Below are 18,418 nucleotides of genomic sequence, written 5' to 3' on the forward strand. Positions count from 1 at the left end.
CATGCAACAGGTAGCTGCTATTGAACCGCCACCTCTCAAATGCAGTGTCCACAATCATGTTGTCCCCATGAGAACTGCATTTTGGGAGGGTTCAGAATGCAGCTGCACAACCTCATGTTCCTGAGTCAGAAATAGGAGCAGAGCTCCAAAGTAAATGGATATGTGGCAGGAGCTCCTAGGGATGGTTACAGCAGGCAGCAAAGGAAGGTGTAGCTCTTTTACCACCATTCCCAATTGCTTACCTGAGACGGAGGCCTCATGGCAATGCAACACTGAACATTGTTAATTCCCAGGAATAAAAAAATAATCACAGTGGCCAGAAGCTGTTCCATCCAGGGGTGTCAGAATATTTATACCTGCTTACGCACATTGACGCAAGTTAGAGTAATGCGTAGCTGCTGCTGAGTAAGTTCTTGATCAAACACTTGATTGCATGCTGAATCACAGGAATTTACTCAGGGACTCATTTGCCCCTCTGAGATGCACAGTTAACATCATAACACTTGCACAGATGTAAATACGCATTGGGATCCTGGCCATTATTGGAGTGCAGGTACTTCAGCACAAATTATAGAGTAAGCATATGAGATGGAGACATACCTTAAGTTCCCTCAAATGCAGTGGGTTGCTGTCTCTCCAGATCGACAGCTCCTCTCAAGGAAGAGTCCTTCTCTTTCTGCACCATTGCTTCCCAGTCCTTTTGGCTGGACACACATGCGCCTCAGATTGACCTTGGGACTTTTTATAGGCAAAGCAAGGGCTCTGTCCCTGAGCTGTAGCAGTTTCCTGTACAAAGGGACGTTCTGCTATTAGTTCCAAGCAAAGATGGTTCATCTAGCAGCATGTATACTTCTCTGTTGCAGAGGCACCTCAGTTCACCAAGGAACCAGAGAGACATATCACAGCTGAAATGGAGAAGGTGGTACAGATTCCATGCCAAGCCAAAGGTAATTTTTTTTCTTACTTATTAGGAAACTTCCTAATCAATCTAGTTTCAAGCCAGGGCAAGCTAAGATAATCTTTTAAGTCTCATACCTGCTCTACTGGAGACATAGTCATGGTGGATCAAGCACATTTTCTCTTGGAACTACAGTACATTTGGGAGAAACAAACAAGGTGAGCGTGAGCATGGGGCTGCATCCTCCCCACATTTTGCATGAAGTTTCCTCTTTTCCACATTGTTTTTTTTAAAAACCTGGACATTAAAGATGAGCAAATTTCTACCTTCCATCAGGCTGCAAAAATAATCTTGAAGAGACAATCTGAACAAAAGAAGCTTGATAGACTGACATGTGCCCGACTCTGCAGACAGCCTAAGACAGGAGCCCAGGGGTGGATGGCAACTCCATCCACAGTCACTGAAATGTTTGTCAATGGTTGTGCTCTCCATGGAAAGAGCAAAGTTATCTCAAGAAAGAAATGATGAACTTAACTTTGGGTGATGTAGCAGACACTTTTTGAAGACTGGTTTGGCCAAATTGTGCTTCCAAAGTGCATTGTGAAGACTTTAAAATTTATAGATTCACTTATTTCATATATTTGTACATTATGCCCTTCAATAGATAATAATTTCCAGAGTGGTTCGCAATATTAAAGGAGTCCAAAAATAACGCAAAACATCCAGCAGAGTGAAAGCATTGCAACTGCAGACATTAAAACAAATCGCTGGAGAGCATGAAACTTGTGCAAATAAAGAAGTCTCCTCCCACATCTGGAGATGAATTAAAGGAGGTGGCAAGGAAGCCTCTCTGGGCAAGCATTCCTATGAAGAGGGTGCCACAACATGGCAGATGGTGGAACTGGAGAAGGAGACTGTGGAAGGAGGCCACGTACATAAATGATACTAGTGTGTCTCAAAGGGCTTAAGTAACTATTAAGGCTTCTTACGAAGTCAGTTTCCTGTAACATCTTGTGCATACAAAATAGTCATTTTCCTTGACATACTCTGACCTCTGGCCTAGAAAGAACTCCTTGCATTTCTGCAACAGCCAAACTTACTGGACAGCTAATTGCCCTTGCTCTGGCCTGCAGTATTAAGCAATTAACATCTCAATACGACCAGTCCTGTGTTAATGATGTATTCTCACTTTGTCTATTGTCTGTATCCTCACCCAGTCATGACCCCCATCACCACCACCACCACAGGGATTATGTATAAATACAGATGGCACAATATGAACACTCTGATGTGTCTGAGGAGATGGATATTGATCCGTGAATAATATCCTGAAGCAATACTGAAACAAATGTTAATCTTGAAAGTATGGCAACATTTTGTCCTTTTTCTCCCCGCAACCCCTCCCCCTCAGTCTTCCTCCTGATTTTGTGTAGATGCTGAAACAGACCAACATCTTTGGAAACCATCATTAGGCAATCTTAAAAACAGGATGCCAAGCAGGGTGCTTTGTTCCTAAGGGAATAAGGCTTAGCTTTCCAGTTCCTTCTACATCAAAGTGTGCACAAGGACATCATGGGACCGCTTTCTTCTGCCCCTGTGATTTTACTGGGCAATTATCCATGTTCGTTTGTCGCTGCAGAAAACAATCAACAGTCTAGTGACACCTTGAAGGCAACAAGTTTCATTGGGCACGAATTTTATTTGTCATAAAATGCCTCTGATGAATTGGGCTCCATTCCATGAGAGCTTCCTTTATGGTTGATTCATCATAAGACTCTGATTTTTACAGGGGATTACTAAATCAATATTGTTACATCATTTGGAACAAATATGACATTGTGTTAAAACATTTGACCAGAGTGTTCGAGGGAGATGGAACTGTGGGACATTTTCCAGTTTCATTTGCAAATCAATTCAGTCAGTTCGTTCAGTAGATGCCACTTCCCCTTTCATTCTGGTATGCCAGTGTTATAAATGGATTTTTTTTTCCCCTCTGTAAATCGCTTAGCCTAAGGAGTGTAAGCCTGTGGCAAAAGAGAAAGGGTTGGAGATTGGATAAGGACAGCCAGAGCAAACAAAGAAAAATGATCAAATAGAAAATTTAAAAAAATCTTTTCAAATACTGATGTGTCATATTAAGAATCTAGCAATGCAAAATCCACTGATGGAGGATGGCAATGGTATGTAAAAGATATTTCGTTCTCTTATTGCCCAATGGCACCATATCTGTCCAGGTTTTCTTTTTGCTTTGCTTTTCTCTGAAATATTTCAGATAGTTCCAGTTTTGATACATGCAGAAATACAGTTGTTGTTTTTTTTTTTTAAATCACGGCTTCCTCTTACAGGGGTACCTCCACCCAGCATGTTCTGGTACAAGGACGCCATGCTGCTCAGAGTGGAAAAGCTTGCTCGTTTCCAGCTCGTCGCCAATGGAAGCCTGCAGATCAGTGGGTTGGAACCGGACGATACAGGGATGTTCCAGTGTTTTGCCCGGAATGCTGCTGGCGAGGTGCAGTCCTCCACATACCTGGCCGTCACCAGTAGGTGTCCATGAGTACTTTGCTTGGGAGGGGCTTGTTTTGTAGGCATGCAGGAATGGGTGGGAATTTTGTTTCAGTTTGCTGCTGGCTGGAATTTACCAGGATTAAAATGTAAGAGAAGAAGTAGAACAGATGTCAACTTGCAGCCCGTGATGATTTATAGGGCCTACCACTAAGTGTTGGTGTGCAGTGAGAAAGGTCTTAGTAGCATGGGCAGTGCTGTCTTAGGAAGCATAGAGGAATGCCAGCTGGGAGGTTAACAATCTTATAGACGTCAGGAAGGAACTAGAGGCAAGGATCCTGGAAGAAGTGGTCATTCGGATAGTGGAGTGTTGGGCAACAGGAGAAGACAGCCAAATCAGGGCTAGCTGGGGGTGTGCCACAGACAAGAGTTTCTTAGTCTCGCTCGTGGAAAGCAAAACAGATGTCGATTTAGAGAGGGCTTCTCAAATAGATAGACCCATTTTAGGTTAGTGAAGAGAAACACAGCATGGTTCCCATTGCAAGCGGCATTCCAGTTGTATTCTGAGGTCCTGTTCTTAGGACTCCTTCTTACTGATGGCTTTCAGAAGTGCTGGGTCAGTGGAAGAAGTTTAAACATAATGGCTGGAACCCTAAAGGGGCTCATGGTTTGTTCATACAACTTGCTTCAGCTAATTGTAGTTAATCAGTGGGCTGTTGGGGTACGTTGTTTATGTGGGTGGGGGTCATGTGACCAAGTATACAACTGTGATATGCTCTCCCCCTCTTGTTCATTTCATACATCGAAGCAATTTGCTGTGGCAAGTTATGTAAACCTTATGCAAACACCTGAAGGATTCTGGGCCCTGTTTCATTGGGCGGGCTGCTTGGCCATTTCAAACTTTTCTCCCAGGCATTTCCTTGGGTCTCTCTCCCCACTATAGGCATTGCCCCCAACATAACCAAAGGACCTCTGGACAGCACAGTGATTGATGGAATGGCAGTGGTGCTCAGCTGCGAGACCTCAGGGGCTCCCCGACCAGCTATCACCTGGCAGAAAGGTACTAATGAGTTGGAAAAGTATTCCCCCATTTTTTTTTATTTTTTACATGGCTGTTTTAAGAGCCAAGTGTAGAAGTATCTCTTTTTCAAAAGGCAGAGCACATGCTTTGTAAGCAAAAGTTCCCTGGTTTAATCTCTAGCATCAATAAAAGAATCTCACATAGCAGATGATGAGAAAGACCCCTGCCTACAATCCTGGTCAGCTACTGCCAGAGTAGACAACCCAGGCTAGAACGACCCATGGCACAGCTTACAATAAAGTAAGCTTTATTTGTTCAAAACTGTCTTGTGCTATGCACTAGCCTTCCTCCAACCTGGCGCCTTTCAGGCATGTTGGACTACAGCTACTATTACCTCCAGGCACATATTCATCCATGCTGGTTGGGGATGATGGGAGTTATATTCAAACACATCTGTGGCATGCCAGGTGGAGCAGGGCAGGTAGAGATCACCTTGTGAAGTGGCAAACTCAAGTCATCTCTTAATAGTCTTCATACATAACAGGCCTCAACTATAAGAGGGATATAACAAAATTCAAGGCAAAAGCAGTGTGGTGACTCTGTACTGGAGTAACTCCTGTTTATTTTATTTATTCATTTTATTTAAAATATTTTTATCCTGCCTTTCTCCTTAAAAAGAATACAAGTTTGCTAATACTGTAACGGCAGTCCTGTTACAGTACTAGCAAACGTGACTAGTCTCTTCCAGGCAAGGCTTTGCAAAAGCTGGATTCTTCTGCAGTCATCTGTGGCCTGTTTTCCAACTCTTTGCCTCTTGGCTGAGTCAGGCCAGGGGAAGGAGGAAAGCAGTTTTTTAAATTATCTGATGGGATAGAAGGGAAAGGAAAAGACAATCTCATTAAAAATCCCCAGGGCACGGATGACGCATCACAGAAACATAGAACTGGAGAGTCGGAAGGTGCTCCAAGGGTCATCGAGTCCAATACTCTGCCATTACAGGAAATCAACGTCTAGAGCATCCCTGATAAATGGCAATCCATCTTCTGCTTGAAAATTTCTAATGGAGGAGAGTCTAGCACCTTCCAAGGCTGTGACTATGCTAGAAAGCCAAATCAGAGCGATTCGGTTTTGCTGCCGCTTGATTCTCAGCCTGTACCACATTTGAAATCGGAGTCAGTGTTCGCACAGGGGCTGCGGATTGATTTGGGAGTTCACCGTTCACACTGGATGCCCATGTGATTCGCATTCCAGCCCCCTTTCTTTCCTTCCTCTAGTCCTGTCTCTGCTGATCTGACTGGGAACTGACAGGAAATAATAATAACAATAACCCAATGATAAGGTAATAGGGTGACTTAGCATTAATCTCATATATGTAAGGTTTTTTTTTTTTAATTCAGAGGACGATCAGAGGAGAAGAAAGAATGAGGGGCATGTTCCCCTGGCCTTGAACATCACACCCCAACTGTCACAATCACCAAAACATCACATGTAGAAACCCCCTCCCCCTCACTGTTTACATGAATGTATCACAACTGATGAGGGACGTGGTGGAACTGCGGGCTAAACTGCAGAAGCCTGTGCTGCAGGGTCAGAAGACCAGCAGTCTTAAGATTGAATCCATGCGATGGAGTGAGTGCCCGTCGCTTGTCCCAGCTCCCGCCAACCTAGCGGTTCGAAAGCATGTAAAAATGCGAGTAGATAAATAGGGACCACCTCAGTGGGAAGGTAACAGCGTTATGTGTCTAAGTCACACTGGCCATGTGACCACGGAAGATTGTCTTCGGACAAAAAACGCTGGCTCTATGGCTTGGAAACGGGGATGAGCACCGCCCTCTAGAGTCGAACACGACTGGACAAAAATTGTCAAGGGGAACCTTTACCTTTACCTTTTATCACAACTGATGACATAGGGAAAAGCCCATTAGAGTTGTTCTGGCTTGAAAAAAGTAGAAGCTTCCCAGCTGCAGAGGGGGGAAAAAAGCCACTTTAGGAGGAAAAGGGGCTGGACTGATTCAAATCAGCCTTTGTGTCATGTGCTCAGTAAAAAATATTTCAAATTTCACCCGTTTTATAAGTGGAGCAAATCCCGCGGGATTTGACTATGTGGCTGCAGCCTGAATTAGTCCACTCCAGTGTTGAGAAGGAAGCCTCCTCAGGAAGTGCTTCCTAACATTTGACCAGAGTTTGCTTTCTTGACACCAAATCTAGCCCCTTTCTCATAGTCATAATGTATCTCAGTCATGACCTTTGTTATGCCAGCCCTTGGTTGCAGACCGGAGTGTTGCAGCTCTTTCACACAGCTGCTCTGAAAATTGAATCAAAGCGTTTGATGATGGGTTAGAGCAGTGGTCCAACCTTCTTGGACTTCAACTCCCAGAAATGCTGGCCAGCAGAGGTGGTGGTGAAGGCTTCTGGGAGTTGTAGTCCAAGAACATCTGGAGGCCCAAGGTTGGGGACCACGGGGTTAGAGAACTGAGCTTTGCTACGTGGGCCCCCTAGGTGGCCTGTGTTTCAAGCAGGGGAGCCTTGCACCTTGAAAGCCAAGTCCCCTTTCCAGCATTTTGATCAGGAGCAGCTCCTGCTGCCATCCTTCTGGATTCCTAAAACCACTGAGACTGTGCTTGGGGTTCAAGAACACATGTGAAGAGGGAACCCTTCTGAATGTTTTCAGGGCTGGGTTCCCCCTCTCTCTTTAGACCAGATCTAGCACTTGGTTTTCCAGAGCCCCAGGAAAGAGCTCAGCCCCGGGTATTGGTATTTTGGAAACAAGCCACCTGTCACTGAGAGCCCAACAGCAACCTCTCTGTTTTGCCCCTCCAGGTGAACGGATCCTGGCCAGTGGCTCGGTGCAACTTCCTCGTTTTACACTGCTGGAGTCAGGAAGCCTTCTCATCAGCCCAGCCCGGATCTCAGATGCTGGCAGCTACACTTGCCTGGCCACCAACTCCCGTGGAGTTGATGAGGCCTCTGCTGAGCTTATAGTCTGGGGTAAGGCTGGACCCTCCTGGTGCTTTCACTTCTTGTCCAATTTTTCTGTTCTATCGGTAGCTGGCAAAGGAGCACTACGCGATCTCTCTTGTCAGGCATAGGTTGCCTCTTAAACAGATTCACGGGAGTGTTTTGCAAAATTGTACAAATGCAGCATTTGTTTTTTAAAAAATTAAAAACTTGATCTCATTATTCCAAGAGGAGGGGACACAAATTCATGATAAATGTTTATACTTTATTTTGCAGTTCAGTTTATGGTATAGGCAAGCATGGGACTACGGTGATCTAAAGTCAGCTGCACATGTGGACTGTGGGCATCCAAATGGTTATGTGTGGATAATCGCGCCCTTCTAAAGCAGCTCTAATCTAATAGAGCAGTTGTGATGAGGTTCACCACACTCCCATCCTCAATGAGGTGAATCAGTGCCCCCTGCTGGCCATATAGGGATTTAGAGGGAATAACATGATGCCTACTCACCAAATAGCGTCTTGTGGGTATTTGTGTGTATGAATTTATTTATTGGTTGGTGGGTCATTCAGTACTTGTTCTGCCTTTTGATCTAAACTAGGACCCTGGTATGAATGACAGGTTTTACCTGGCCTTGTTCATATATGATTATATATGAAAACAGCCACCTGTTGGCCTCAACCTATCCCCACTTACATGGCCATCATTTCCCTAGACCTGCCCAGATAGGCAGAAACATACTGACTCTATATGTTGAATGGAATGTGAATGAATATTATTTCTGTGAAATCAGTGATGATGCCAATATGGGAGGGACATTTCCTGACAGTGTGGCCTTGGAATTTTTTTTTCCTAGCAGTACTCACCAAAACCTGGATGATCTTTTATGTATGTATGTATGTATGTATGTATGTATGTATGTATGTATGTATGTATGTATGTATGTATGTATGTATGTATGTATGTATGTGTGTGTGTGGGTGTGTGGGTGTGTGGGTGTGTGGGTGTGTGGGTGTGTGGGTGTGTGTGTAGAGAGAGAGAGAGCAGGAGAGTGGATGGGTGTAATTTTGATTATGGCAACTTACATAAAAACGGTGGAAATAGGTGGCCTTTGGCCCCCTTTCAAGTTCACAATTTTATGAGTCTAAGAGATAATAAGGTTTGTTTGTTTGTTTGTTTGTTTTTATTTATTTATTTATTATTTATCTATCTATCTATTTATTTATTTGGTTTGTATACCAAAACCCACTACACTGGGCTGTAGTCATGTCTTGGGCTCTCTTGAAAGCATTAACAAGAAATTAGCATTAACAAGTTTTCACTTCTAACGATCAGGCCAGGGAGCAGCCCCAAGATGGGCACAGCAGCCACTTGTGTTGCCCTGCCACTTTCGGGCTCCCTTTCTGACCTTGCCTGCCTGCCTTCTGCCCCTCTGTATCTGCAGCCCGGACACGCATCACCAACCCACCTCAGGATCAGAGCGTCATCAAAGGCACCAAGGCTTCCATGACGTGTGGCGTGACTCATGACCCCAGTGTAATCGTACGGTACGTGATGCTTCTTATCCTGTCAGCGGTTAGATAATAGAGAAGGAAGGCCAGGTGCAAAAGGCAGGAGCTATAAATGGAGCTGGCAATGCTTGGAATTTGAGCTAGAGAAAGATCATGATGGAGAGGGAAAAAGACAACAGTGCCGTCTGGTTAAACACAGGCAGGACTCACAACTCCCAGTGCAGACCTCAAACCTTCCCTAGCCAGCAACGGAAGATATATATCCCAAGCCCTTAAGCTGTTTGCTGGAAAATGCTCTGGACTTATGTTTGTAAACACCTTTGTAAGATGAATAAGATAGTTTTAACCAATGCTTTTTTCTAATATGTTTTTCAGTGGCATAGTACTTCCTTAGAATGTACAAAATGGGGGAAGAATCCTTCGCTTTGGGTCTCAGATTACCCTTCCCGACTCTGCTAACATAGATCCAATTATGCAAGTTGCAGCCTCAGGACCATTCTTTGTAAAAATTTAGTGCTTTGGAAATTACTAGTCTCTGGGCATCCTCTCTCCTCAGGGGACAACCATGGCTGTGTCTAGCCAAAATGCATGTGTGAGATTCATCTGGGAGAATTACAAAGCGACACAGCCAGCAGTTTCCCAGCAGTTTCCCAGCATGTCTTCAGAAGACGGGGGAGAAACATAATGCCAGGGAATACCTCTTCAAAATCGTAGGCCTCTGTTGCCACCTGGTGCCTGGAATGGTGATGATATGGGGACCGGACTCATGGGTGTGAAGGAAGAAAATAGTGATGAACCTTTTCCTGAGAGCCCAACAACATCCTTGTGGCAGGAAATTGTGGTGCCAAGAATTCCCAGCCAGCCTGTCGTCTGAGCTGGGGAACACTGTCCCACATATAACAGTAGGAGGGATGAAATTACCCCTGTCAGACCATGTGCTGGTGCTGAGAAAGACAGGCATCAAGGGCCAGTGCTGTCTGCGCGCTGCACCATTTACCATTTCAAACAAACAAACTGCACCAAGAAAAGTGGGATTGGGTGAACTCTGCTTATTTGCATACTGCCCAATTTATTCTGCTTCTGCCCATTATGTGGAGTGGTAAAGAACTGGGCATGACGCCAAGGACAGGTGATCCTGCGCTGATCACCAGGCATTGCCCACACATTCTCAAACCCAGTTTCTATTTCCATATCGCTAGCCCAACACTTGTCAAAATTCTTTCATTCATTTCATTCACTATTAACGAGTGTTTCCATATCACTAAATTGGGCTCTGTTTACAAAGGTGCCGTACTTTGCTCCCCAACAATGTCTTTCATACTTCTGCCCTCAGAAGAGCCCCCTTTTTTCCCATTTAACTGTCTGCTGAAGAAGCACACCCTCCCTCCATGTCTCCCACAGAGCTCCTGTTGGCTGTGCAAGGCCTGTTTTAGGGAACTCTTCCAAGGGCACTAAGCAGAGGAAGGAAAGGAAGGTGCCAGTCGCAGGAACAGAAGGGGATGAGCCTTCGGGGGCATACAAGGCTTGCCAGACACAGCTACTCTTCATCAGGAGCAAATTTGAGCCCCAAACTTTGAACCCCAAACAGTCTTCTCCATCTTGTTGTGGAAGACTTTGTTTTAATGTTTCTTTGGGAAGAACCCCTCTCTTTTCTCCTCCTTAATGGTTCCCACATAGACCTCTTAAGTCTCTCTGTGCCCTGCAGAAATAGAAGGTCTGCTCTAAGATGTGAGCGCCACACCTGGGTACTGCAGGGAGAAAGTCAACAGCGGGGGGGGGGGGCACATTGTCTTCCAGGGAAGGTTGGGTTGCCTATCATCACCACTGAGCATGTTGCAGAACAATTCCTGATAAGAGGCCCAATGCAGTGTAGTGGTTAGGGTTTTGGCCTGGGATTTGAGAGACCTGGGTTCAAACCCCAGTTGGCCTTGAAGTTTGCTGAGTGACACTGGGGTGGTAACACACACTCAGCATGAACTACCTCACAGGATCGTTGAGAGGAAAACATAGGGAAGGAAACGAGCCACATGCTCCATTTTGAGATTTTTGGAGAAAATGTGAGACATAAATAAATGAGGAACCACTGAAGCACTCAGAAAAAGTAACAAGTTAGTTCTCCAAAAGTGAGAAAGACCTGGTCTGGAGAATGTGGTGGCTGTGAGGAATGAATGTTTTTCTTTACTTCTTTGGAGCATAGTTTCTGGGGTGGCGTAAGGAGGCAGTGAGGACTCTTGGCTTCTGACAGCAATCTGGGGAGGCAGGGAGGTGTTTGGTAGCAGGGGAAGACTTTTTCAACCCTCTTTCCTCCCCCCCTCTCCCTCAGGTACATGTGGGAGAAAGACGGTGCAGCCCTGAATGTGGAGAGTGTGCCACGGCTGCGGCTGGACACGACGGGCACTTTACACATTGCCCAGACTTGGTCAGGTGATATTGGCACCTACACCTGTCGGGTGGTGTCTGCAGGAGGCAATGATTCTCGCAGTGCCCACCTACGAGTCCGGTAAGGACTGAGCATGTTCTTATGTACAAATAGAGAAATGCCGATGTGCAGTGTACTCCCTAACATCAAAATGTTGTCACCAGAGTGGCATTTTGGCCACTAACTAAATGCAAATGAGCTGTTCTTGGGACCCCTTAGAACAGGGATGGGGAATTTCCAGAGATCCAAAGGGCTGACCATACCATCCCCACATTTTAAATTCTTTTTTCTTTAATTGAAATAGCCCAGCCATGCTCTCTAGGAAGCACTTTTTCCAGAAAAAAATGTAAAATTAAAACTGTTCCTTGCCCAGATTCTGCCTGCCCATTGGCTACCACTTTGGGGGCTGTTCGAAATGCCTTCCCCGGTTTGATAAAATCCCCTCCTAGCATTACAATTTTAATTTCTCTAAAAAATATGGAGGTGGAACCCCGAAGGGATGAGGTGACGGGGGTTACATGTGGCGCATCAATGTTTTAGGGCCTTCATTTGTTTCATCTCTCTCGTAGTGGTCCACGCTTCAACTCCCGACTACACTCAGTCCCCAAGCTTGTTTCCCATGTTATACTAAATCCATGTATATGTTTCACATGTATGCGAAACAGCATGAGAAAAGCTACAGTGTAGTTCAATTGGCACCAGTAGGGGTAATGTGCAGTCCTACAAAATTGACCCTACTATAGCAGAGTGGCACTGAGTCTATGGGGTACTCTGGTCCTTAACAACTACTAACAAAGGCTTCTTCTACCCATTTCTTCATCAGGCAGCTCCCACATGCACCAGAAAACCCCACCGCCATGCTGAGTGCTGTGGAGAAACGTGCCATCAACTTGACATGGACCAAACCCTTTGATGGGAATAGCCCACTGCTGCGTTACATCCTTGAGGTCTCCGAGAATAGTAAGGCATTACATCTTCCTGCCATACTGAGGTGCCGGATGCAGGCTGAGAAGCCAGTCTCATGGTCCAGTGAAGGCAGAGCTAGGTTTTTTTGTCCATTCAGAAGGATTATAGGTGAAAAAACTGGGTGGGAGCAAAGACAGCAGTGGATCCAAGGGTTCTTTCGGTCCCGGTTCCCCTCTTAGGGCAAGCAGGGGTGAAAGACTTTTCCGCCTTACAGATCATTCATTACTCCTAAGTTGCGGGGCTGGGAACAGTTACTTTTTTGGATTGCAGATGTTTACTGCATAAAACACTGACCATGCTGATTGGGAAGATTTTGTGAATTGTCATCCCCATAAAAGTAGCTTCTCCAAGATCTGTGTCAGTTGCACATGCCAGTATATTCCCAAGGCTTACAAAATGTTGGCATTAGATCAACTATTCCCATCATTACTAGGATACTGAAAGTGAGCTGTATTTACACAGCAGCAGAGGGTTGCCCAACACCCAGTGAACTCCCCATCCCAGCCAAGCTCTGACAGTCATGTTGTGCCCTAACAAAAACTACCTACCTCATGCCCTCCCTACCAGTAGTGTCATTCTGAATACAGCTGAGAACAGAACTGGCTCTGAATCTTAAGGCTGGTGGGACAGAGTTCACTCTGACCTTCCTCCTTAAATTCTAGATCATCTTGAGGGAAGCCCAGTCCATGTCATTCCAACATGGAAGACTGGGTGGAGCAAAAACTGAATACTGTAATTTAAAAATAAGGGTGGGGTCTATTATACCATCCTTGTTCCTGCTTGAGCCCTTTCTCCAATATTGTTTCCCCACCTCCCAACTTTTCTCTGTATATCACAGATGCTCCCTGGACTATACTCATGCCCAGCATGGACCCCGAGGTCACCTCGGTGCTAGTAAGAGGATTGGTCCCTGCCCGTTCGTATCAATTCCGACTCTGTGCAGTGAATGATGTGGGCAAAGGCCAGTTCAGCAAGGACACGGAGAGGTGAGGTTCTGGATGGGTGTCGATGGGTAGCTGAATTGTGTTGGGGATTGGCGAGGCTGATGGGAATGGAGGTGAAGATGTTTTGGCATGCCTTGTGCTTAGCTATTTTGGAGACAAAAAAAAAAGCCAAGCATGAAAGATGTTGGTGGACCTTTGTCCTTTCTCATATTTCTGTAATAGAAAGGTGTGGATAGCTTCAGCTGAGGCTATATCAATAAACAGCCTTATGGTCTTATCTTAAGGCATAGTGGGTTGTAAACAAAGCAAACAGCATGGCTGTGCAGCCTTGGCTACATCACAGGCCCTGGTTCTGAGCATCCGGTGTTGTGTAGTCTAGCACATTCAGACCCTGGTTTTCTTTAGAATATGTCAACGTGGCTTAAAGAGACTTGATGCAAGCAAGTACAAACACTGTGAGAAGGAACCGTATGTGTACACAGTAGAGTCACTGGACACTTGCCTTGGCATGGCTGGGTTCGGCAATATCTGCTGAAGACCTTTTGGCATAGCTGTTGAAAGTTTAGGTCAACTCTTGGCCCAATGTGGAACATGCTTCCTCTATCCCCTTAATCAGGGTCTCTCTCCCAGAGGAACCCCCCTCAGCACCCCCGCAGAACGTCATTGCCAGCGGCCGGACTAACCAGTCCATCATGATCCAGTGGCAGCCACCACCTGAAAGTCACCAGAATGGCATCCTCAAGGGCTACATCATCAGGTGGGTGAGGACAGCATGGAGTTAGGTAGACCTGTCTCCAGTTGGATGGACTTTGGAATGGGATAGTCACTGTGAACCTCTGGGAACCCTACAATCCCTGGTCTTGAACTAGAAAAGCAGAAGGATGTCACGTATCTTGAACATCTGTAGTTATCATATCAAGGGATGGCTCTGGCTTGATTCCTTGTCCGTTGCCCCTTGCCCAGGTTTTGCCTGGCTGGACTGCCCGTTGGCTACCAGTTTAGGAATATCACCAATGCTGATGTCAGCAACGTGCTCCTTGAAGACCTGATCATTTGGACCAACTACGAGATAGAGGTGGCTGCATACAACAGTGCTGGACTAGGAGTCTACAGTCCCAAAGTCACAGAGTGGACTCTACAGGGTGGTAAGTAGCAGCACCGGAACAGAGGGGGAGGATCATGGATCCATTTGACTCCACAGAGACTCTTTGGACCACTCCCTAAACTAGAAGCGGGGATGTAATGGGTCTAAAGCCATGCACCCCTCTGATGGGGAAGAATCCCGGTGTATATCATAGATTCAAGATACTCATGATTAATCAGTCCCAATCGATAATTAGAATCTTAATTCTACATTGACCATTGGTGGGCAGAGGCAAGGGGGTGTCCATTCCAAAGCTTCTCCCCATCTGTTCATGCTGCGGTGCCTCCTTTCAACTTCCCCTCCCACAGTTCCTACCGTGTCCCCGGGTAACGTGCAGGCTGAGGCCACCAACTCCACCACCATTCGCTTCACCTGGAACCCTCCCAGTCCCCAGTTCGTCAATGGCATCAACCAAGGCTACAAGGTAAGAGGAGGAGGGGGGGAAGAGGTGTGAGGAAAAGGAAGAGGCCACTCTCCTCCGAGATCAGAGTGATCCAGTCTCCCCACTGACTAGGTGGAATCACTTCTTGGTTGATTCCAAACTGGGCAGCAGCATGTCTGTTGTCAAGAAGTCTCAAAAACTAACTTTGTATGGAAGTTAATGAATTTGTAGTCTAGCCGTTGTGCCCTTTTAAAATCAGAAAGAGGGTAGGTAGGTTGGGTCAAGAAGGCTAAATGGATCAGAATGAGGATAAGATGTTTCAGGCGTCCATCCAGCCTCCCATGTGGTTTTTCTCCCCATACAGGCAACATTTAAAGAGGATGAGGATCTATACTCATCATTCCCTCATTGCCCGGAAGCTCTGTGACCTCTCATCAGGAAGGGCTGAGCATTCATGCTGCTTCCACTCTGTACTTCTGTCTGTCTCTTTACGTTAGTTATTTCAGGGACATTCATCATTGCATGGGGTTGTTCCCGGGTCAGCCAATTACTGTGGCTGTGGCTGTAAATCTGCTGTACAGGGATCTTCCAGCCTCCCCAGCTTACTTGTCACAAGACAGATTTACAGACAGCACAGGATCTCACTAACCACAAAATATGAAACCATGGAGTACTATTTCTCCCTGGATGATCAAAAACGGAGTGCAGGTTTAGGCCCCTGCAAGCAACCATAGAGAAATCCATAGACTTGTCATCACTTCCAGCCTCTCTTATCCCATAGCTAGCTGCAAAACACCAGTTAAAGGATATACAGTAATTCCATAGCTAACAGCTGTATCAGGTTGAAATCCTTTATGTGAATCAATTCTCTCACAATGTCAACTTATGAAGTACAAGAAGCTACTGTACCCATCTGCTCCATGGGTGCAAACTGAAACAGCAACTCAATTTTCAGAATAGATGAGCTTCTTTTGGTGCTATTCTTGAAAAAACATAACTCTCATAGATTTCATCAGCCATTGAATGGAATGCAATCAATAGTACTTATGCCCTCAATTTCATATTTGTATGAGTTTGAAGAAGCTTGGTGTTAATTCCATGATCAGCTATTTTAAAGTAATGACTGACTTAATTCTTTAAAAAAAATTAAAAACCAGTTATTGCACTGCTTCAAGCTTGTCTATTGAAATATATTTAGTAAGCTATAATACTTATATGGGAGCCTCGCCTTGTATGCTCAATTATGAATTGTAATTAATTCAAATTTGCATTAATTAAATTGAATTAAAACATTAAAACTTGTTTCTTAATCTACTGCAAAGAAGTTGTGGAATTTAATTGCTGCCAAACGAGATAAACCAATGTTAAGAAGGATACTTAACATACTTATTAAATGCCACTTAGTATTTTTGATTAGTATTTTTGGAGGCCTAATTAGTATCTAATTAACTTGCTATAGGCTATCTTGCACTGTTGCCAATTAAGCACCCAAACATCCTTGAATGTAACACCATGACAAAGTAGCTGATTATGCATTGTTATCAGCATCAGTTAATCAGGCAGCCTGCGCTGAATATTGTTTTGGCTAGATAAGTACACATACTTATTAAAATCCAACTATTCCTTTTTACCCCCCATTAATTGATATTTAATCAACATGAAATAAAAGAGAGGATATGAATTCTAAGCAAAGCAGCCAACCTAAATGTCTTTTGCAAGCTTAAAAAAACCCCATATTATTATTATTATCATTATTATTAACCAATTATACAGTAACAATCTTCGCAGTCTTTGATTCATCTGAGAAGTAAGCTCCTCTTATGCCTGTGTTACAGCCAGTATAGATGACATAAAGACAGCAATCTCTTCCAGGGGCTGTAGAGATTTCTCTTACATTTGGGGAAACCTTCTGGTTTCTTGACCTTTAGGATGTTCTGCAAAACGCACAGAGAGAGAGATTGATGGGCATCACTAAGTCTGCTGTCCTTAGTCACACTTACACAGGAGTACTCTGTGTCCCGCTGTACTTTATTGGACTTAACATCTTTGGAGGTGTGTGCCTCAGAGTGCTCCAACCTTCATTCCCAAGGCTGCATTCGATAGGGGAAAAACTTGTGGAGCACTAAGTAGCTATTCACTGTTTTCTAGAGTATCTGTTTTGCTTGGTGTCCTATCCCGAGGAATTTGGGAGAAGGTAGAATAAAAATGTATTACATAAAGACACAGCCCTTGACTTTTCTCCATGGCATGACTGACAGCACGTCGCTTCTCTCTGAGAGAAAGAGGTCTCTGCTTCTAAACACAAATAGTCTAAAAGCCATGGCAGCAGATTTTTCTGGGCTGCAATTATGTTGCTTTCAGCTGGGCTTTCATTTTTAATTGGGTTCTCTCATAGGCCTGCCTTACAGATTCAGTCCCTTGCAGGTCTCTGAGGAAAGAAAGGGCTCTCAGTGGATGCCTCATTCTTTGCCCCTTCATTGCATACCTTTGTGTCAGAGAAACAATTGGCAAACTTTAATCTCAGCAAGTTTCTTTCTATATGTCTTTGAAGAGGTACAAATGAAGGGAGAAAAGATCATAGGAACAGAAAGCAGTAGGAAAGGATTGTTCAAACCCCGTGGGTTTCTCAGGCAGTCCTTTGAGCGATAGTGAGATTGGGATTGAGGCCAGAATCATTAAACATCTTTACAAAGGATCTATGGCCAGCCATTGTCAGGCAGATGTATATGTTGAGCAGTGGCCTTGCTTTGCCACCTAGTCTAAGCATGCTCATGTCTGTCAGGGATAGAAAGAGAGACTAGAGACCTTCACCCCAAGAGGCTGGTGCCCATCTTCAGCGCTTACCTCCAAGTGGGTCTCTTCCAGTTCCGGAGTTACATTTTGTACTGCTGTGTGAGCAACACCAGTATAGTCAGCATATGAAAGCAGTGACTATCGTATATACAAAGGAGCCTCCCAGAAGACTATAGTTAGTAAGGCCTTGGTCAGCTGTAACTACCGCCAGAGTAGCAGGAAGACCTTGCTTGGGATCCTGTTACGTCTTTTCATTCTCCTGTTTTCATTCTCCGCATGCTTGCCGTTTGCTCATGAGATGATTCCCTTGTTCTCGCACCCCCTCCCTCCACCGCATGCCACCTAGAGTCTAACCCCATGCTTCTATTTCAGTAGCTTGATCTATGGACAGCCTCATTAACTAACAACACCCCAGAGTGTCTTTGACAGCACCTTTTTGCCTGTCCCTGCCTTTCAGCCTTAAGCTTCCTCTTAGTCTTAGTCAAAATCATAGCATGGAAGTAATAAAGTCCAGATGTTGCCTATAAGAACCTATCTTACTCAGTACCAAAAGAGAAGGTTTTCTGGAAGGGATTTGGGCTATAATACCCAGACATACAAAGAGATAATTATGGCTTCTGTGATGAGTAGACAGCTGTTACTAGTGAGCAACAGAGATGTAAAGGGAGGTTGTTGTTGCTGCTCCACTCTGGATGCTGGATACTTTCCTCCTTCGTTTACAAGGCCGTATTACCAAATCCAGGGTAACTCCTGTGAGCAAGACAGAAGCGCTCTTGTGGCGGGTGGGGTGGGGGTGCAGAGCAAGCATCACCCACCTTCAGATGTTCAAGAGGAGGTGAGCAAAAGGAAGCCAGTTAGTGCTTGGGGACTTCACTTTTCTAA

The 18,418-nt window shown here is 45.0% G+C and overlaps 1 protein-coding gene across 3 annotated transcripts in view; it reads left to right on the forward strand.

Annotated features, from left to right (window-relative positions):
* The window catches only part of SDK2 (sidekick cell adhesion molecule 2), a 374,517-nt gene that overhangs the window by 301,225 nt on the left and 54,874 nt on the right, over window positions 1-18,418 (forward strand). For all 3 annotated transcript variants that reach the window (XM_072990757.2, XM_072990758.2, XM_072990759.2), the window contains exons 8-18: window positions 864-947; window positions 3,244-3,438; window positions 4,344-4,460; window positions 7,242-7,409; window positions 8,822-8,924; window positions 11,212-11,388; window positions 12,131-12,267; window positions 13,112-13,259; window positions 13,834-13,974; window positions 14,181-14,362; window positions 14,670-14,785. In XM_072990757.2, coding sequence (XP_072846858.2) covers window positions 864-947; window positions 3,244-3,438; window positions 4,344-4,460; window positions 7,242-7,409; window positions 8,822-8,924; window positions 11,212-11,388; window positions 12,131-12,267; window positions 13,112-13,259; window positions 13,834-13,974; window positions 14,181-14,362; window positions 14,670-14,785 — 1,568 coding nt within the window. The remainder of the gene's footprint in view (window positions 1-863; window positions 948-3,243; window positions 3,439-4,343; window positions 4,461-7,241; window positions 7,410-8,821; window positions 8,925-11,211; window positions 11,389-12,130; window positions 12,268-13,111; window positions 13,260-13,833; window positions 13,975-14,180; window positions 14,363-14,669; window positions 14,786-18,418) is intronic.

This window comes from Pogona vitticeps, chromosome 2 (genome assembly GCF_051106095.1).
Source record: "Pogona vitticeps strain Pit_001003342236 chromosome 2, PviZW2.1, whole genome shotgun sequence".
In the NCBI taxonomy this organism is placed as follows: Eukaryota; Metazoa; Chordata; class Lepidosauria; order Squamata; family Agamidae; genus Pogona; species Pogona vitticeps.